The sequence below is a fragment of the Emydura macquarii genome, unplaced genomic scaffold (genome assembly GCF_026122565.2).
Source record: "Emydura macquarii macquarii isolate MOO-44397 ecotype Brisbane River unplaced genomic scaffold, CSIRO-AGI_Emac_v2 contig_67, whole genome shotgun sequence".
Taxonomy (NCBI): Eukaryota; Metazoa; Chordata; order Testudines; family Chelidae; genus Emydura; species Emydura macquarii.
In genome coordinates this window covers 12,542,663-12,564,789 of record NW_027130204.1, presented here as the reverse complement: position 1 = coordinate 12,564,789, position 22,127 = coordinate 12,542,663, and the positions used below count along the sequence as shown (strand labels likewise).

Below are 22,127 nucleotides of genomic sequence, written 5' to 3'. Positions count from 1 at the left end.
TCTCCTCCTCTGGAAGCTGTTCCACACCCTTAATCACCTTTTCCATTTCTTATATATCTTTTTTGAGATGGGGCAACCAGAAGTGCACACAGTATTCAAGGTGTGAGCAAAGCATGGTTTTATATAGAGGCATTATGATATTTACTGTCTTATTAGCTCTCTTTCCTAATGGTTCCTAACATTTAGGGGTTTTTTTTTGTTTGTTTTTTTTTGACTGTTGCTGCACATTGAACAGATGTTTTCAGAGAACTATCCATAATGACTCTGCGATCTCTTTCTTGAGTGGCAAGAACTAATTTAGACCCTGATCATTGTGTGTATAGTTGGCATTACATTTTCCAATATGCATTACTTTGCATTTATCAACATTGAATTTCATCTGCCATTTTGTTGCCCAGTCACCAGTTTTGTAAGATCCTTTTGTAACTTCTCATAATCAGCTTTGGACTTAACTGTCTTGAGTTATTTTGTATCAGCTGCAAACTTACCCCTTTTTCCAGATCATTTATGAATATGTTGAACAGCACTGGTCTCAATACAGATCCCTGGGGGATACTGCTATTTACTCTTTCTCCAGTCTGAAAACTGACCATTCATTTCTACCCTTTGTTTTCTGTTTTTTAACCAGTTATTAATATATGAGAGGACCTACCTTCTTATCCCATGACTGCTTCATTTCCTTAAGAGCTTTGGCGAGGACATTTGTCAAAGGCTTTCTGAAACTCCAAGTACATTATATCCATTAGATCACCCTTGTCCACACGTTTGTTGGCCCCACTCAAAGATTTCTAATAGATTGGTGAGGCATGATTTTCCTTAAAAAAAAAAAAATCAGTGTTGACTCTTCATCTGTGTGTCTGGTAATTCTATTCTATTCTTTACTATAGTTTTAAACAATTTGCCTAGTACTGAAGTTAGGCTTACCGACCTGAAATTGCCACAATTGCCGTTGGAGCCTTTTCTAAAAATTGGAGTCACATTAGCTATCCTCCAGTCATCTGGTACAGCAGCTGATTTAAGTAATAGGTTACATACTACACTTAGTAATTCTGCAATTTCACATTTGAGTTCATTTCAACCTCTTGGGTGAATACCATCTAATCCTGCTTAATTTATTAATTTGTTCCAAAACCTCCTCTACTGACATCTCCATCTGGGACGGTTCCTCAGTTTTGTTACCTAAAAAAATGGCTCGGGTACAGGACTCTCTCTCACATCTCCTGCAGTGAAGATTGCTGCCAGGAATTCATTTAGCTTCTTTGCAATGGCTTTGTCTTCCTTAAGCGCTCCTTTAGCTTCTCTATCATCCCAGTGGCCCAGTTGTTTGGCAAGCTTCCTGCTTGTGATGTTCTTTTTTTTTTAAAGAACTATTAATTTGAGTCTCTTGCTAGTTATTCTTCAAAATTCTTTTTTGACCTGCCTAATTATACTTTTATACTTGACTTGCCAGAGTTTGTGCCCCTTTCTATTTTCCTCAGTAGGATTTGACTTCCAGTTTTTAAAGGATGCCTTTTTGGCTCTAACCACCTCATTTACTTTGTTGTTTGGCCATGGTGGCACTTTTTTGGTCCTCTTACTGTTTGTTTGTTTTTTTTTTTTTTTTTAATTTGGGGTATAATATTTAACTTGAGCCTCTATTGTGGTGTGTTTTAAAAGTTTGCAGGCATTTCATTCTGGCGACTGTTCCTTTTAATTTCCGTTTAACTAGCTTCCTCATTTTTGTGTAGTTCCCCTTCCTGAAATTAAACACTACCATGGTGGGTTTCTTTGGTATTTCCCCCTGCCCCAAAGATGTTAAATTTAATTATATTATAGTTGCTATAACTGAGTGTTTCTGCTATATTCACCTCTTGGATCAGATCCTGTGCTGCACTTAGGACTAAATCAACAATTGCCTCTCCCCTTGTGGGTTCTAGGACTAGCTGCTCCAAGAATCATTAATGGTGTCTACAACCTTTCTGACTGTATCCTGTCCTGAGATGCCATGTACCCAGTCAATATGGGGTAGTTGAAATCCCCCATTGTTATTGAATTGTCTGTTTTTATAGATTCTAATCTCCCTGAGCATTTCACAGTCATCATCACCATCTTGCTCAGGTGGTTGGTAGTATATTTCTACTGCTATACTCTTCTGTTCAAGCATGACACTCCTATCCAGAGATTCTATGGTACAATTTGATTCATTTAAGATTTTCGCTATATTTTACTCTATGCTCTCTTTCACATATAGTACAACTCCCCCACCGGTGCAACCTGCTTTGTCATTCCTATATGTTTTGTAGCCTGGTATTACTGTGTCCCATTGGTCATCATCATTCCTCCTAGTTTCTGTGTGTCTATTATATCAATATTCTCATTTAATACCAGGCACTCAAGTTCACTCACAGTATTTAGGCTTCTAGCACTTGTATATAACCACCATAAGCAGTGAATATAATAGGTTATAATAGTCTAACCTTCCCCAAACAGCCACCACCAGAAGCTCCTGTTCCACCTCGCCCAGCTCCATCCTAGCAGGAGCGGGGGCTGGGAAGGAGCAGCGATGGAGCATGAACTGGGCCTCAGGAGAGGGGGCGGAACCACGGTCCGAGCACTGGTTTTCCCCCCCACCCAGCCTCCCCGAAGGCAGGAGTCACATGCCACCCATGATAAGTGCATCTTTACAAGCATTTAGAGAATCCCTGTTAATAGACCCTCCCCTAAGGGATGTCTCTGTCTGAACCATGTGTTCCTCCACACCTATTGGCTTTCCCCCAGCCCTTAGTTTAAAAATTCCTCTTGAGTTTTTTAAATGTTACATGCCAGCAATCTGGTTCTGTTTTGGTTTCGGTGCAGCCCATCCTTCCCCTCTATAGCTCTCTCCTTCCCTAAAAGTGTCCCAGTTCCTAATAAACCCACAGTCCTCCTTCCTACACCATCATCTCATCACATATTGAGACCCTGTAGTTCTGCCTGTCTAATGGGCCCTACATGTGGAACTGGAAGCATTTCCAAGAATTCTACCATGGAGGTCCTGAACTTTAATCTCTTGCATAGCAGCCTAAATTTGGCCTCCAGGACCTCTCTCGCTCGCTCTCTTCCCTTTCCCTAAGTCACTGGTACATACATGTACCAGGATCACCAGTTCCTCCCTAGCACTACAGATAAGTCTGTCTGCAAGTCTCAAAAATCTGCAATCTTTGCACTCAGCAGGCATTCACCATGTGAATTCACCATTCTCCATCATCACAAACCCAGCTATCTGTAGTTCTAGTGATTGAATCCCCCATTACTATTTTCTGTTTTTTCCTAATTACTAGGATTCCCTCCTCCAGAGAGGTATCCTCATTGCAAGAGGATACCATAACATCATCTGGAAAGAGGGTCCCAACAATGGGATCATTTCCCTCCATTGCAGTCTGATGTTCTCCTTCCAACACTTGCATCCTCCTAAACAACACAGAAGCTGTCTAACTAGGGGTGGGACTGGTCTACTGTGTCCCAGAGAGTCTCATCTAAGTACTTCTCAGTCTCCCTTAGCTCCTCCACTTCAGCGACTCTGGTCTCAAGAGCTCATACTTGTTCTCTGAGGGCCATGAGCTCCTTGCACTGAATGCACACACATACCACCTGCCCACAAGGCAGGTAATCATACATGCTGCACTTAGGTCATTAGGTTATCCCCCCACTCTGCCACTGGACTTCTGCCTGTGTACTTTTTGCTCTAGCTGCTTTTTTGGGGCTGGGGGGAGGAAGAGGGGTTGAGGGTTTTTTGGCGGGGGTGTTTGTTGGCCAAAAGTTAGGCATATCTGGTTCTCATGCTCCCTCTCTAAACTCCCTCACAAAAAACTCTCCTGTTTGCTAGCTCTTCTGGTTGCTTAGGAGCTGGCTTTTTAACCCCTCCCACTCTCCTTGGTAGTCCTGCTCCTGGTCAATAGATCCTTAAGGGACGAGGGCTCAAAGCTTCATTAAGAAGCTATCAGCCTTGCCTAGCATGCTGCTAGGCTCAGGCCACACTATGTACTACAGTCAAGCAGCAAGCACACAACAAACTCACTCATCCCAGGGGTCTCACAGTCACGCCTTCTTCCCCTGGAGAACTTCCTCCGCAACACACCCCTGCTTGCCGCTCACGTTCGCGAGCTCTGCTGGTTGCTTAGGAGCCGTTGTTTCATCTATTTGGCAGTTTTGCTCCCCAGTCCTGGTAGGCCTTGACAACAGTAGGTGCTTCTCCCCTGAATCCTCCCATTGTTACTAGAACTGGTTCCACTCCACCAATAGCTGACGAGGCACTTACCTGCACTTTAGCCACTGCTATCCGGATCTGTTCTGAGCAGGACTAGATGACGTCATAGTACAAACACGAGTGCCTTGTTTACGCTAGCATTCCCATCTTTGCTAACTACCTTTAGACCTGAGCTGGTGCTAGCACCAAAAGGAAGTTGTAGAAGGAAAGTGCAGCATAGAAACTCCTGGCCCATTTTATAAATAAATAAAAATAAAATGACACAAATTAAATTATGGTGTTGTGTCATCTTGTTATTGTTTCTGCCCTGGTCTCCATTTTTAAGTAACTGGAGAAGCAATTTCAGTTTAGTGGTTCTCTAGTCTTCCATTTGGCATGGGAATCCTGAAATAGCAGCATAGGAGGTGGTCTCTACCAAGCAAGGAGCAACCCAGGTAAAATTTTCAAGGCTGCCCATGTCCCTTTTCAAAAGCGACTTCGGCTCTTAACTTCTAAATCACTTAGGCACTCTTGAAAATTTTACTCAACATGCCTGTATGGACTTGAATAAGTAGACTGGCTAGAACTACAGCCATCCTTCTAACACGTGGGGGTCACCAAATTAACCCTGCTTCTTAAAACTGAGTAATGGACTCAGCTAACAAGCACTTAACTAAATAAGTGTGTAAGCATCATCTGGCCAATGAGGAAAGCTACATGTACAGACAGGACCAGGACACAAGGGACTTGAAGTCTGATTGGCTGGTGCAGCCACACGCTAACCACAGACAAACTATTCTACAAACTTAGAGTTAAACTAAGATTTCCAAAAGCTTCCTTCAGCTTAGATCTCCATTCAACTAAAACAAGTCAAAGCTTTGCAGAGTCGGGAAGGGATGAGAAGACAGAGAGGCTTTACCCTACTAGCATTTTCATCCTCTCCCCACCAGAAGACATTAATTCCTAACACTAGTTAACCCACATCCCTGATATAGCCTGATAGGGAATGCCTTAATTCACCACAGCTGGCCCAGCCCTCCTACCCTCTCAAGCCTTGTAATTAGGACCTGCAGCTGTGGTTTTTCCTCTACTTGGGGAGTGAGAGTTAACCCTCTCCCTGCCAACACCTGATGGGTTCTATACATCTCAGCATAGCTCAAAGGAAATTTTCCAATGATAGGCAGTGTTTGGTGATTTAAAAGTATGGTGGTCAGTATCAGAGCAGGGGACTGGCTTTGCCACTGACTCACTGTGCAACACGGGTCAAGTTGTGTTTTCTCTTGGTGATATTCCTTGCTACAGGCAGAGGATACAATATGCTGGGCTGCACATGAGGGCAGTGGGGTGCTAGTAGAGTAGCCAAGTAAACTCCCTTTGAAATCCCTGTGTTGGCCTCAAATATGTCAGGAAGCGTTGGTGTAGGCAGGTGCTACATAAAACACAGTCATGAGGCTCCAGTAGCTCAACAACTCAATGTAAAGTGGATGGGGAATGGAAAGTGGCCACTGTTGCAATCTACTGGCCCAACCCAATGCCCACTGAAGTTGAATGAAGGATTCCTCTTGCCAAGAATTGGCATTGGATTGGGTCCTATGAGAAGAAAAAACACCCATGTGCAGATTGTTCTGCAGCCTCATGTCCCGCTCATGAGTTGCAGGGGACTTGTATATGACCCAACCCAAGGAAGATTTCTGCAGAGGACAGAGAGAATGGACTTTCTCTCTATCTGAATGTAAGTTCACTCATCTGTAAAATGGGGATGATAATAATAGATATTTTCACAGGGCAGTTGGGGAGCTTAATTATTTAATGTGTGTGAAACGCTTTGAAAATCCTCAGTTGAAATGTGCTAATAAAAACATTTATATTATTCCAAGTGTGTGTAAGTGAGAGTGGTTACTTGGGAGAGAAGAGCTTCTTGAAGACTCTTAATTAACAACATTTTGGCTTCCACAGCATTTCCCCTTCCTCTTACCGATTTGTTGCCAAGATTTTCTCATTCCTGTGGAATTCCAAAATCCTAGAAAATAAATGCTAATGGCTGTTGAGGTATCTTTAGTCACTTAATGATTGAAGCAGTGAGAACCTTTTAGTCACTTGGAATAATTTTCATTTTCAAAATGTACCAAGTTAACTCCAAAGGCAGAGGTCCTGATTCTTCACTCACCAGATTTATACCTTGCGCTCTAAAACTAATGTAATTCCTCCTGGATTACACTGGTGTAAAATGAGGGGAGAATCAGGCCCACCGAGTAAATATAGATAGCAACCCCAACTGAGGATCAGGACTCATTTGCTGGGCACTGTGTAAACACACAGGACAGACTGTGCCTGCCCCAAAGAGCTTCCAATGCAATTGGACAAGACAAAGGATGAGAAGGAAACGGAGGCAGAGAGAGTTGCAATGACTTTCCCAGGGTCACAGAGCAGATCACTGGTAAAGTCAGGCACAGAATGCAGGTCTTCTGACTCCCAATCCAGTGCCCTATCTACTAAACCTTTCATCAGTTGTAGCTGTGAACTGAGGTTACTTTTGCCTCTGGTGTGGCTAAAGGAAATTGCACAGTATGATATATTGGCCTATTGCTTGCACCTAGTTTTTATTTGCATATCCAAAGCCACTAGCCTAGGATCCTAGTGATAGCTGCAAATTGTGCAGAGATCCAAGTTGTGGTCTATTCAGCTGTCACTATCTGACTCCTTTATTATCTGAACATCAGCTGGGCAGAAACCCTGAATATCTTAGGTTGTCTAAGATTAGTGAATTCATTTCACAAACTCACTGAATCTCAGCTTTGAGCATCTATTTATATGTGATTTTTTTTTTTCAAGTTTCTGATTAAGAGCGCTGAAGAAATAAGTCTTCTCTATAGCCACAGAACAGGTCTGATTCTGCTTGCACATCAGTGTAAATCAGGAGTAATTCCATTGAACAGTGAAGTTACAATAGTGTCAAACTAATGTGAGAGGAAACCCAGGCCTAACAAGTACAAGTGCAGGTTTCCCCACTTTATTCTGGCAAATGTTCTCACTCAAAGCATGAGTAGGACACAACTGTCCATGCTGTTATCCTGTCAGCCTAACAATACACTGCTATGTTGCAAAACCCAGAGAAAAAGCTATTCTTTCCATTTCAAAGCTCTTACCAGCCAGTCACTGTTCTGTTGAGCCCCAGGGCATTAAAGAATGAATACTTGTTATCCCTTAACCCCTGCGTAGGAGATTGTGGGTTTCCTGCTGTTCTGAAGATTCAGAATGGCAAATTGGGCTTCCTTTATATTTGATTTGTAGTTGAAGAAAGTGGGTAAAAGACACAACTGGGTATTTGCTGTTTATCAGGAAATGGTTAAATCACAGCAGTTTCCCCCAGAAAATACAAGACAGATGTAGAGCTGAGACTTTCTTATTGTTTGACTATAAAACACAGGACACTGTGTTTATTGTCTCATTAACCAGATTGCAAATGATCAATTACATTTTTTTGATGTTCTTTTCCTTTCCCTGGTTTCAGTATTATCCTTTCAAATAATTTTGGATACCAAAAACGTTCCTGTTTGTGGGTCACTTTGTAGCACGTTACTTGGAGGCTCTAACCACTCCGTGACTGTATCAGTCACACAAGAAAGCAATCAGCGCTTAGTGGCAAAGCTGGCATGAGTGAACTATGGTGAGCTCACTACTTTCTACACCAATGGGATGACCTGATCCAGTGTGCTATCTTTAGGCTTTACAACCGAGAGGCCTCTGTATTAATGACCCCTATATTGCTTTCACAAAGTATGCAGCTCTGTTCTTAATGAAAAGACTCCCTCCAAGTTCCTGCTGCTATTTTTAGCCTTCTGCTGCTTAGATCACTCTCAGAAGAACCTTTAGTATAATGTTATATTTTTCTCTCTTTCTTTTTTTGTTGTTGCAGGCACTGAGTAGCAGTCTGTATAAGAGCGCATCTCCCTATGGCTCTCTTAATAACATAGTGGATGGGTTAAGCTCTCTCACTGAGCATTTCTCTGACCTATCCCTCTCCTCAGAAGCCAGAAAACCCAGCAAGAGGCCACCTCCTAATTACCTATGTCATCTCTGTTTTAACAAGGGACACTACATCAAAGACTGCCCACAGGTAAGTGACGTGTGATGGTCTGTAAAAATATTCACTGTACCACTCATCTATTAACCATTTCCTGAACTTGACTCAGAAAAAATACCTTTTTTCCAAGCAGCTTTGCAAAAGTGTCTTGATTGTTTACCAGGCCAGGCCTAGGCTCTTTTCATGCGCCTGTTATAATGGGGTTGATGGAAAAACTAATGAGATTTTATTTTTTTCTCTCCCCCATATATCCCCCAGACCCTCAAAAAACTTACTCAAGCAGATAAGCGAATAGATTTTTGGCAATGTTAAAGGTGGTTACTATGTAATTTTCCATTTTGAAGATTATGCTAAATTCATTTTCAAGCTGCACATTTCTTAGTTACTTTGGATGTATTGCTTAATAAAAAAAATACAGCAAGTAACAGAAGTACCCAGCACTAAACACTGTAAGGAAAGAGAAAATACTACATCAGATGAAAACCATGACTCAATGTTGCAGTAACCCAAGCTCCAGGTATAGCTAGTGCAAAATGTCCCTTGGCTGATATATAAGAGGTTTATGCTACTTGGCTAGAATTCATAATGGTTCTTGGCTTAGTACATTGCCTTTGCCATGGCAAAACCGGTAACATCATTTCGTTAAAGACAGGGTACAGTAATGTGCACTAAAACCATTTACCAATTTGCATTTCTTCTCTACAGATCCAAATCCTAGTGTGCCAGCTTTCCCCACTTTCTCAGGTTTCAGCTCGGGCTGCTAAGGTGTACTGGTTTCTATAGAAGTAGAGACGGTTCAAACTTTCACAGGCTAATCACAGCTCCAACAAGTGCTCTTAGAGTCCTGAGGAAAAAAATGCTGATCATGTTCCAAATATACAGAAGTGCATGTTAGTGGCATCCTGCTGACCACAGTTTTCACCTCCTGGCTTCTTTACATGTAACCTTTATTCTCTCAGTAAAATTGACTACTGTTCACGGCAACTAGGGATGTCAGACATATAAAAGCCAGCATTGCAGGCTGAAGGAGTCTTTGCCAGCTAAGCAAAGACAGCGTGAAATTGAGTCTAAAGTCAGATGAGCTTTAACTGAGTGTATTCCTGTTACAGTTGGTCACAGAAGTGTGAAGCAAAGAGGGTGTTATCTCCAAGAAGTTTTAGCTGCATATCTCCCACTGATTTTAATGGAAGTTGCGGGAGAAAAACACCCCACACAGCTCTGCAAATGCCCTTCAAAACAGTGCACATTGCATTGTTTCAGAAGACACTGAATGGAGCGTTTTGTTCAGGAATGAGACACAAATTATTCAGAAATGTGTTTTAATTTTGAATTGACTCAGTTTAGCATGTACTTGCAAATTACACAGAGATGATCATGTGATAACATACATTGTTCAAGATTAGGACAGAAATATACTAACTATAACTGTACTTAATATATCCAGCAATGGACTCCAATGCAATAACTCTGAGATAACAGTGCAGTGCTGTGTATGTATCCGATAAAAGCAACAGGTTCCCTAACAATCAGTACACGTTGGGCAGAGGCTTGCATAGGTTGTCCCCAATGTATGTATCAGCACTATCTTGAGTGGAAATTAAGGGTTAAATGAGGTTTAAGAAAATTAACTAAAAAGAGAAAAATCAGTTAATGCAAATTAAAGCCACACACTTAAAATACAGGACATGCAAAAGTTAAGCTTCCTACAGCAAAGTTAGCTTGACCCCGCTGCACACCTTATCCAATTTTTGTACGCACGTTGGCCCAGATCCTCAAAGGAACTTAGGCATCTAACTCCCATTGAAATATTATTGAGGATCTGGGCTATTATGATTTAAGCAATAATATATTCAGCTATCCATTGAACCAAATCAGGAGTGGAAAATACTACCTACAGTATGGGCTCTGTGGCTGAGTTGTAATATTATATAAACAAAAATATACATGTGCCTGTGTGTTTGAGTGCATATGTGTCTCTGTATATATCAGTATGTATTTTCATACCATATTTAGGGGGAGGTGGTATGAAATTAGGTCAATTTTGTGTGCAAAATCAAAGGTAAAGCCTGATTGAGTAAAGCACGTAAACACAAGCACTTTACTGGGACTCAAGCCTGTACTTGAGTGCTTTGTTGAATAATGATGGACTTAAACTTGTGCTTACAGTTAAACATGTACTTAAGTGCTTTCTGGAATCAGGGTCTTATTTTCAAGTGCCTTGAACCTGACTTCAGTGGAACTCAGCGCAAGCTTATGGGTCCAACAGCATCGATCCAATTGCAGGATTGGGACTCATGCTATAAAACGCCTTCATTTTTACCCATCCCTCTTACTGCAATTGATTTTGGTTTTTTTTAAATTATTACATATACGGTGTAATAGCTTTAGAGTTTGGTGGTTAATTCCTCCCAATGTCATCAAAAACAAAAGCTATTTTGAATGTGGTACAATGGTTAAATAATTACGCCATATTGTTTTAAATTGTTTTAATTTGGAAAGAGGAAAAGGTAAAAAGAATCAGACTTGGACAATAGGCAAAGCAGTAAATCTCATGGTATTTCTATTCTCTTTCTTTCTTTCTTTTTATGTAATTGCCTAAAAAGAAACAGATTTTGTCATGGAGTTTATTATGGAGTTTTTCCTCTATAATAAAAAAAATACATAACGTCAGGACTTTTTAATCCTTCCTTATTCTCCTTGTGGCAAACATACTAACATACTGTTTTCTTTTCCTGCTTCCATATGAGTTGACGTTATACCATTCTGACAGAAATATAAGTGCTCATTTCAAATTGCACCTTGAGGCATGACCCAATCCAGAAGCATAAATCATGGCAGGTAAAACCTGGTTTTCCAACACCTCAGACACTTAAAGCGTCTTTTCATTTGAAAAGCATCTTAGTGCATTTGTATCAAACCTGAAATATGATTTTGTAAAGCTCTGGTTTTACAAACGTTTTGGGATCCCTAAAGACGAATGTAAAATCATGGTTACTTTCACTTTTTGTAGCCTGTAGAAATTGGATAATATCCCTTTAAATAGCTTGTGAGTCTTCCAATGGCACACATTGTGTTCTATGTTTTAATCGCGCCCAGAAACCAGTCAGAGCAGCAGTATGGATGCAGCTAGTCACTGCTGGTTTGTGTATCTTTAGTAAAAGCAATTATTTGGGAGCCAGCTGTTTCCCTGTGGTTTCGTCACGTTGTGCCGAGAGGACACTCTCAACTCATCACTTTTTTCCATGTGTTCCTACGATTGCTCTGAACTGATTTGTGAATTCAAGTAGTGAAAACAGCTCCGCTCCCACTCCAGTCAGACATCTGCTGTTCTTTCAGTGCAAAACTCACTGATTTCAACAGGACTTTCAATCCTAGAACGGCTACCGGCTTGGGGTCAAAAGCATCACACTTGAATGTAATTTGGATCTCTGTAATTATATCTAACAATGGCCAACATACAATATATTTAATTTAAAATGATAGGTCATGTGAGGAATGAAATAATATCCTTTTGTCATTGTTCACAAATGGGCATATGCACCAACATACAAAATATAAACACACACATATATTAATCTGTGTAAAAACTACTTGTCCTTATCATCAAGGTCCTACACATATCCATCCTTACTTACATCTTGTCTCTGACCTCACCTTCTCCATTTTCCCCAAGACAGCTAATGTTCAGTCTTGGAACAATAGCAGCTCTCCGAGATAAAAATGTCATGTTTCACAGTCAGATATCTCACAGCCCTCCAAGGCTAGGAGTGGGAGCTTCGTACTACTGGGAAGAGACGACACCCAAGTTCCAGAAATACTGGAGCTGAAAATCAGGGTGGGGATGGGAATTGGGGGTGCAGAAAATCTATTTCAGGTCATTTTTAGAAGGTTTTATTGCTTCCTCTCTGTTATAGTTGTAGTCTCAATAATTTTTTAAAAAAAAACAACCCACCTACAATATTTGTAAAATGGTTATTTCCTCCCCTCTGATATGGGTAGCGTATACAAACACATGATGGCATGTTGTGGTATAAATATCTTACTGGCATCCATTTGGGATAATCTGAATAACTCATTCACTGCTTCTCCACTCTTGATTTATGTAGCCACCCCAAACTCAAGCCAATGACACCATAAAATCACATCACACTATCATGTATTTAATGTACTGAAATGTACTGGTTTTATGTGGTATAAAAGTTGGTATGTCTGTGTACACACACACACACACACACACACACACACACACACACACACACACACACACACACACACACACACACACACACACACACACACACACACACACACACACACACACACACACACCATAAAGCGTGCTATGCCAACTTCTGGGAAGTCAAGAAATGCTTGGGCTTCTCGACTGTTTTAATGCCTTGTTGGGAGAGGAATGAGTGGACACAGATCCAGGATATCTTTCTTAGGCTATATTTATAATATACATAGTTCCCATTATTGCCTTGAGCGATGGTGGATTAGCAGCAAAACTTACAGAGATATAGTCCAATCTCAGGCTCCAGCAAAACAGGTCTGTGTTCAAAACTTACAGCCAAACTCCTTCTGTCTGCTGCTTCTGCCAACCACTAATTCCAACAATTGGATCTCTGTCCCATCACGACCCAAATGCATGCAAGTCCTCTTCGTAAGAATACATGTATGGCCTGTCAGTCAAACATCAGCCCATGTATGTGACCTCAGCTGTGGGTTTCTGAATGCTGGGCAAAGAGTTCTTCTGACCCTTTAGCCATTGCCAAGCTGTCTTGAATGGTCTCGCCAACAAAGAGGGAACCATTTCAGTATAGACACAAGCATAGTGGATAACAATACTTGCCTTCCTTAGTAAAGCATTTTGAGATCTGTGGATGAAAAGCACTTACGTGGGCATGATTCAAAGTCATTGAAACTAACAACAAAGCTTTGCATCAGACCCTATAAAAGTTAAATAATATTTATGTATCGCATATTCAGGTCAATGAGAGCAACAGGCACTTGGCTATCTGGATTGAAATGCCTAATTTCAGGCACTCAAGTGTACACATGTTTTCCTATGTGGATCAACCCAGGTATAGAACACATCGGAATTAAGGTGAGCTTAATCCCATACTCTTGGTTCATTAATTAGTCCACAAGACCACTCTGCCTCATGCTACTGAGCTGTCCCTCCTTGTGACCAGAGATCACAATAGAGTTGAGTCAGGAGCCCTCTCGTTGGGAACTTGCAGTTACCCTTGTGCTGTGAGTGGTGAAGCTGAGCGGTACTGCTCCCTACAACAGGCAACCAATCTGGAGTGTGCCCAAGATTCAAGGGACTTTTGTTTTTTCAACGGACACCAAAGAGCAGCCCTGGCTGGCTGTAGTGGGGATGGTGAAGAGCCTGTCATCTTTACTAAAAAAGCAACAAGCTTTCAACCTACGTGGTCTGTTTGCATATCCAGGCTCTTCATAAAAAGAAGAGAAACTTACTTGTATTTTTAAATTAAAGATGAGGTCCTCCTTTACCTTTATAGATACCCAGAATCAGGTCAGGAGGTCAGAGACTTTGTGAGATCTTAACACCAGCTTTAGGTCATGGAAACATCAATTAATTCAGGGCTGCCATCATCCATGCACACCCCATAAAGAAATCCTAAACAATTACATAGACTCAAAGACTCTCAGATTTTAAGACCAGAAAGGACTATCATGCTCTTCTAGTCTGACATCCTGCACCTGGCAGGCCACGGAACCTCACCCACCCACTGCTGCTGTAGACGTATAAAATCTGAGTTACTGCAGTGCATGTTTGCAAAGCAGTGGGATATTTGTAGTGATGATCACAGAAGGATCTCCTTTGGACTTCCCCATAGTGATTATATGTGTGGCTTGCAAATAAATGCACACATCCTTTCTAGCAAATCAGGGAGTGCAGCTCTGGGACTATTATTCGGTCATAGGATTTGGGTATCAAATACATTATCCCAAGATTCTGAAAACCCTCATAAATGCAGAACAAGGGCTCTCAAAGCTCAGCCGGCATAACTCCCCCATCTTCTTGGGTTGGAGACAATACTTGTAGGCATTTGTTGTTACATAGGTCTGGATTGCACAAGATGCAGTCTCTAGGATTTGAGAGTTGGAAAATAACATAGGATCTGGACCGTGCCAACCTCTAATTAGAAACAAATGGTATTTGAATCACAAGCCCAGGTATTATTTTACTTACATGGGTAAGCGGACATTCTGAGATATACATTCTACAAGAAGACAACAGGTCAAATTCAAACCTGGTGTAACACCACTGACTTCTTTAAAACCAGGGGTGATTTTGGTCCAGTGCGTCTCTATCCAGAAAAAAAGTGCATTCTTAATCTGTATTTTATGGGAGTATATTAGTGTTCTGTCAGAAATTAAAAAGGATTCTCCAGACCTGGTTCCCTCCTCCACACAGATCTCTGCTACCAAACTCTTTATCTTTCTGAGTCTTACATATGGAAAGCTGGGATATTTGAATGTCATACACATGTTTGTATATAATGTGAAACAAATGTATGGTTTATAACACAGTTTTACATTATATAAAATACATGAAAGAGACAGGGTGGGTGAGGTAACATCTTTGATTGGACCAACTTCTGCTGGTGGAAGAGACAAGCTTTCTAGCTTCACAGCGCTCTTCTTCAGATCTGGAAAGGGTAAAGAGTTGCTCTATGAAGCTCGAAGCCTTGTCTCTTCCACCAACAGAAGCTGGTCCAATAAAAGCTACTACCTCACCCACCTTGTCTCTTTCATATCGTGGGACTAACACGGCTACTATGATACTGCAAACAAAAGATATGGTGAGAAAAAATAACACACACTTTTACTAATGTGAATGTATCTGTTTTAGTTGTATATGTTATAGACCGGATTCCCACTTTGTATAAATTAGAGTAGCTTCACTGAGTTAAACAGAACCAAGCCAATTTATGTCAGCTGAGGATCTGGCCCTATAGCTTTAAAATATACTGTAATCAACCCTTTTACATAAGACTCTTTTTCCCCACATAAGTACGTCTCTGTAAGCAGAGATTAATTCTCAGATTGTGATCTTGAAAACACTTATGCACATGCTTAACTATGTACTACGTTTACAGTATCATGTCCTAAGTTTGTGCATTTTAATGCACTGGAACAATGTGCAGCTTTCAACCTACCTATCAATAAACTACATTTCACTATTGCATGTTAACTCTGTTCTCCACTTTACATCTCAATCAGACTGTTTTTGTTTTACGTGATTTGAAGTTGGTTCAAGTTTTTTCACATGTATGTGTTTAAAATCTCTACTTGAAAAAATCATGGCAAATCTTTGTTTGTTTTTTCTCATAGGCTATGTTTAGCTTTGCACTGTGGATTTCTTAGAAAGATTGAGAGATCTATATTTGTTTCTTTAGAACTGTTTTCAGATCATTACGAGTTTTGTTATGAAAACTTGCAGAAGTCTTGTGTACAATAACTCAGTGCAGTGGTCTGTGATTTTGTAACATCCATTTCAACCCTGGAAACTTAAGCTTTTTGAGGGTCTGAGTTATCAAAGAACACTCACTGATGATGGCTGCAGTTTGAAATTTGGAATAACGTGTGAATGTAGGGCCTTCAAACCATTTAGCAGCGCAGCATGTAACTCAGATTTCTGTATGCAAGCAGAGAAGGGCCTATCGTGGCCACATTTGATAGCACATTAGTCCAAACCGTTTGTGCTTTCTTAGTGCACTCGCAGAGTTCCAGGTTGAAAATTGTAGCTGTAGCAGTGTTCTTGAAATTTGGATTAAATGTTTGATACTTCTCTAGGTGTTTTGAGAAAGGACAGTGGATGGTAATAGATGAGCATGACTATACACAGAGAAAAAGAAAATAAAGAAATCTCCAGTCAACTCCTTTGATTCTCTTATGCCAACTTTCCAGTCTAACATGCTTTTTGATTATGAGTATGGGTTCCAAAAAGTGCACAAGAACAGCCGAAAAGGAACTCTTCCTGATGTGCCGTCTGTCCTACACCCATCTTACTTCTGCTCTGCTACTGCTATTGGTGTGAACTTTTTTTGTTTTGGGAAATAGAATGTAAACAGACATTACAAAAGCAAATGCTCTAAAATTAAAATAACAAATACGCAACTATTTTACAATTCTATTTTTAAATTTGATGACAGGTCGTTCTAGCTCTGCCCTTGTTGATTGTGGTCCCCTTTGACTAGAATTTTAGCCTTACATGTTAGTCTCTTTTTATTATACAGCAGAACCGCAGAGTTATGAGCACCAGTTATGAACTGACCTGTCAACTGCAAACCTCATTTGAAAATGGAAGTACACAATTAGGCAGCAGCAGAGACCAGGGAAAATAAAAAAGGAAATAGAGCACGGTACTGTGCTAAACATAAACTACTAAAAAAAATAGAGAGAGAGTTTTAAAAAAAAAAAAGATTTGGCAAGGTAAGGAAATTGTTTCTGTGCTTGTTTCATTTAAATTATGATGGTTAAAAATAGCATTTTTCTTCTGCGCAGTGAAGTTTCAAAGCTGTATTAAAAGTCAATGTTCAGTTGTAAACTTTTGAAAGAACAACTTCCATTCCCGAGGAATTCATAACTCTGAGGTTCCACTGTACCATATTAGATTAGAGCAAGAGGCTATTTCACAGGCCTTTTGAAACTGACCCAGGATTTCTTTGGGGCTGGTACTGTGGCATCACCCTTCCAGGATCTCTCATTCATTTCAGTGGAATAGTGAGACCAGGAGCTTTCAGGATTTTGTCCCTTATTATTTAGACCTGGAACTGATTTCCATAATCACTATTTCCTTTCAAAGCCTATTGCCCATTGACTGATATCAAGTGGGATGGAGAAAAATGGTTGACAGGAAAAAAGATACTGTTAAATGTATGCCCCAATGTACGCATTATATTTAAATTGAATCAGAGTATTATATGTTAATAAAATAATTGGTTACCATAAACATGCTGAATTAGGTTTAAAAAAATCATACTCCACAGGCCATATCCAAATCCCACTGAAGTCCATGGGAGGCTTGTTATTGACTTCCGTGAGTTATGGAGCAAGCCACAGGTGCACATCTATTGCACAATTCCCAACGGTGTTTCCTAACAAAATGATATTTGCTCAGTGTGCAATAAATGTCTTAATAAACCTGAATTAAATACCTAGCTGGGAACTTAAACATAAGAACGCCCTCTGAGAGGCACAGGGTTCTATTTAGTAGAGCTGAGAAGTATCTGTTTTCTCCTATAAGGTGACCTATAGACAAAGTAGGAGGATAATTAGGGCAAAACCATGGCATTTATAAGTTCCTTATTAATGTTTATAAGAGAGAGATCAATATGAGCAAGATGGAGTAGATCATGCCCTCCCACTGAAAAGCCTGTGGGATGGGGCTGGAAAGAAAAAGTGACTTCTTAAAGCAGACTGTTGTTTCATCATGGGGGGCAGGGATAGGGGTTTTTGAACTCATCAATATGAACTAATCTGTTTCAAATGAATCACAGCTACATAAAACAAACACCCTCTATACAACATAGGCAGGATAAAATGTAACACAAATAGCTGCCAACAGAGGAGGAAAAAATTCCATGGGCTTTTCACCAAATAAGCAGAGGCTCCCTATAGGTTTGTACGAACAGTCTGATGTATTTTGGGTTACTTTCATATTTAAATAACTAAATTAACATGCCTCAGTACTGATAGTTTTTCAAGATCTCCTCTTCTACCAGGTCAAACTTCCACCAGATCCTGTTCCATAAGTTACACAATGACAGTACATTTATATATAATTTTCACAAGACAATATTGCAAAAACATAAAATGAATATAGAATAAAGCCTGCGAAGAAAGTGCGTTGACATTTTTCAGACAAAATGTTTTTCCACTGGAAATTGTAGTTTCATTGACATCAATGTCAATGAAACCACATTTTCCAACAGGAATTTTCGACAGGAAAATGGTGACTTCAACAACATTTTTCGATTTTCCAATGGGGAGAGCAAAATGAAAAGTTTCTGTTTTGAGCTGACATTTCAGAGAGGAAAAAATAACACTTTTGATTTGAAAATGAACAAATATCATTTTGACATGAACAATTATTTTGTTCCAATTGAAAATGTTAAGAGTTTTGTTTGGATGGTTCAGATTTGAAACTTTCTGGAATTTTTCGTTCCCTGAAATGTATCAGTATTTTGACATTGTTTTGATTTGGAATGAAAACTCATTTCAACATTTCTTATTGGATTAAAATTTCAGTTCTACCCACAGATAAAGAACCCCAATGAGGATTGGGTTGTCCTAAAGCCTGGCTGTTTTAAAAGATGGGGCTGTCTTTTCTAGAGGTGCTGGACTTGTTCTCTACCCCTTTCCAGACTCATTCCCCATCCCAGCACCTCCCTTCACTCCTCCCCTTCCTAATCACTCTGTTTCCTCACTTTTCACCAGCTGTAGTGTCTTTCCACTTTCTTCCCTCCAGCCTAGCATCTCCCCTCTGCACTGTTCCTCTTCCTTCTTTCTCCACCATTGAGTTACCTCACCAGGATTTCAACCCTTCCCCAGGGCCTCCTTTCTCTCCTTATCTCTTCCTCTGAGGGGGGGAACAGAGGCTGAGGGGATGGGGGCGGAACAGGTTGGCACCTGCTCTCCTTCCCTCTTCCTGTCTTTTCCTCTGTAATGCAGACAGTAAGGAGCTGGGAAACAGGTAGGGAGAAAACAACACCCCTCCACTTGTGGGCAGTGGGACCAGAGCTTCTAGTGGCTAGAGCGCACAATTACTGCCCAAAACTATTGTTTCCTTTCTGATTTGCCCAGGAGAGTCTGGGAGACTCTGGGAACATAGACAAAACCCGAGCATCCCTCTCTTTCCATCCCATCCCAGTGGGAGTAGACATCAAAGTAAATGAGTCAGTCATACACCTCCCTCCTGTTGCCCTATCCTCCCCGAGCAATACAGAAAAATAAAGATAATTCAATCAACCTAATCATACGCCTCCCTCCTGATGTCCAACCTATTCAACTAGATTTTAAAATCAGAGGTAGACAGATACTCATCCACTGCTCTCCTGATGTTCTGCTCCTCCTCCTGGATTGTGCCATCTGGGGCCACGGACAATCATTCCCTTCTTGTCAGATGCTCTACCACCCCATCTGGATTGTGTCATTAGAGGTAAAAGCAGACACATGTATCTGGATAACCACCACTTGAACTGAAGCTGTAAAACCCATATTAATGACGACATCAAGGTCTAGTACATTAAGAATAAGAGGCATCACATAATATACGCCATGAATAAGTATTCCAGGCAATGCTGTCTAAAATAGAGGTATTACCTATGCAGTGTGAGTTTGCTCACATGCTGGTCAGCCTTCTTGTAGGTACAGAGGGGGAGACTCAGGGTTAAAGGTTTTTTTAGAGATCATTGTGCATATTAGAAAGTAAATGTTCGCTCTTGGCAGTAACCCAGTGGAATTTAAAGGGCTTGTTTAATGTTCAGAGTTTATAATCCTAAAAAAGTCACTGTACATTTAAAAAAATTCCCTGGTCATTAGTCCCTGGAACAAGTTAGGGTTAGTTGCAGTTTGCTGCTTGCACTGTGAAAGTCTCACTTTCTAGCTTTAAATTATAGCAAAGACCTGATTGAAGGCTCCTTGGTGCAGCAGCACCCCTCAGTGCATACCTTTGAAAAGGACAGTGCTGCTGTAAATTTGCTGAGGGAGATCCCTGCAGACCTGGCAGCCCAGCTACGCTAATCTTTTTGTAAATCCAAGTGAAATAATTTCATGAAAGCAGCTCCTGTGCTTGCTCTGACTGCTTTTCAGCAGAGGCCATTCTGAATGCGCTGATCTTTCTTTCTAAAATTTTTGACACCCTCTTACTATTATTAAAAAATAATCACTTGTGCCATATTTTTGCTTATGTTACGGAGGCAGTGGTTGTGACTCCATAGAGAAGACTGAGTTCTATTTTGCACATAAAACACGGATTCAGCCTCTTCGTTTTGTACGAAAAATATAGTGCATGTTGCCAAAACTTACGGCACTTACTTGTAAATTTGCACAAAATTCATTCTGTACTCAGAGTCACTGTGTTAATTGGTGAGAGTTAATTAATAATCTGTCTTCCATCCAAAGATCTCAAAAAGCATTAATTAATGAAACCCCACAGCATTCCTATGAAGGAGATATGTATGGTTATCTCTATTTTACAGATAGGTAAACTGAGGCACAGAAAGGTTTAGTAACTAGTCCACTTACCAAATGGAAGAGCTGGGAATAGAATCCTGATATCCTAATTCCAGTCCCGTTCTTTAACTACTAGACTATGTTTCCTGTTTGCATATTTTGATAATGCGGCTTTGGCAACGGGTCCGTCTGTATCATTCAACTTCCAGAAAGCAATGCTTAATATTCTCATAAACATCCTTTCGTGGGGCCCTCATAGCAAAAGTACACTAAGAAAGCTAGAAATCAGACTTAAATTATAATCCTACTGAGAAGTCATCTAATCTTGTCCTTAGCCTTTAACACTAGGTACTTGAATAAAAACTGTTGCATTATTAATGTAATATTTTAGTTTAAAAGGCCATTACCAAGGTTCATATACTTGTCCCCGCTACCTTCCCCCCCAAAAAGAGATGCTACAGTGTTCTTTTGGTAACTAAAGAATAGAAGGGAAATAATTTTATACCAGACAGTAATCAATGCCAATTTATTAACTAACACACCAGAATCTTGGGACAGAATATTGATTAAAATGTTAGGAAATTTTACCATTATTATTGAATATTCTGGGGGTAACTCATTCTTGATTTATGAATGGAGTCTCAAGCTATGTTCTTGATTTACTATTAAACTGTTATGCACCTTTTGTTTCTAACTCACTTTCTGACTGAATAAGAGTTTGGCAAATTCTACTGAGATCTTCATCCCATTAAATAGAATTCAGTAGACAGACTTTTTTTAAAAACACATCACAAGTGATAAGGAATAGCCACATTTTAACTAGACTTGGACCTTTGGATCTCAACTGGGTTCAGATCAGAATCTGAAATCTCCCCAAGTTCAGGGAAATCCATACAACTGCAATGATCCAGCCAATCAATATTGCCACTTCAGCCTGAGTATCCACCCACTTATGCAACAGGTCAAATGGTGCAATGTCTGACAGCAAAGTGGGAGGCCCAAACTCAAGCCTAGATTCAGTCTTTCACCCTCACAAATATTTGTAGCATGGGTTTCTAATCCTGCCTCAGCAGAGGGAGATGGACCAGCCAGTGGTTCCCAACCTTTCTGAGTGAAATCCCCACTAGTTAACACTAGGTAAAACACGCTCCTCCCCCCCCGCACCCAGCCATAAACACATATAACCCCTATAAACACATATGATGATAATACCACTACATTACATAAATAATAATAATAATAATAAATTACTCTTACCTGTGTGATCCCACCTCTTCCTGTCCCTCATGGACTGAGGTAATGGAGATGGCGGGTATTGGCGAGCTGGCTGGGGCTACTCCGGGCCCCCACCAGCACAGGGCTACTCTGCTCTGGCCAGGCACCCAACTGGCTTGGGGGACTGCTCCTCAGCTCCAGATGGCTTGAGACTTGGCGGGGAGAGGGAACGGCTCTTCCGCTCTGGCCAGCATGGAGCTCGGGGCTACTGCTCTCTTGGGGGTGGGGGGGCTGCTCCTCCACTCCAGCTGGTGCAGGGTTCGGGGGGAGCTAAATGACCTCAGTATTACTGAAGCCTCATGGACCCCCCTGTGATCTTTGGCGCCCCCCCCACGGGGGTCCAGCACCCCA

The 22,127-nt window shown here is 40.8% G+C and overlaps 1 protein-coding gene across 1 annotated transcript in view; it reads left to right on the top strand.

The window, feature by feature from the left end:
• ZCCHC24 (zinc finger CCHC-type containing 24) overlaps nucleotides 1–22,127 on the top strand; it is a 149,611-nt gene that overhangs the window by 18,725 nt on the left and 108,759 nt on the right. Inside the window, exon 2 of the mRNA XM_067539748.1 lies at nucleotides 8,121–8,321. Coding sequence (XP_067395849.1) covers nucleotides 8,121–8,321 — 201 coding nt within the window. The remainder of the gene's footprint in view (nucleotides 1–8,120; nucleotides 8,322–22,127) is intronic.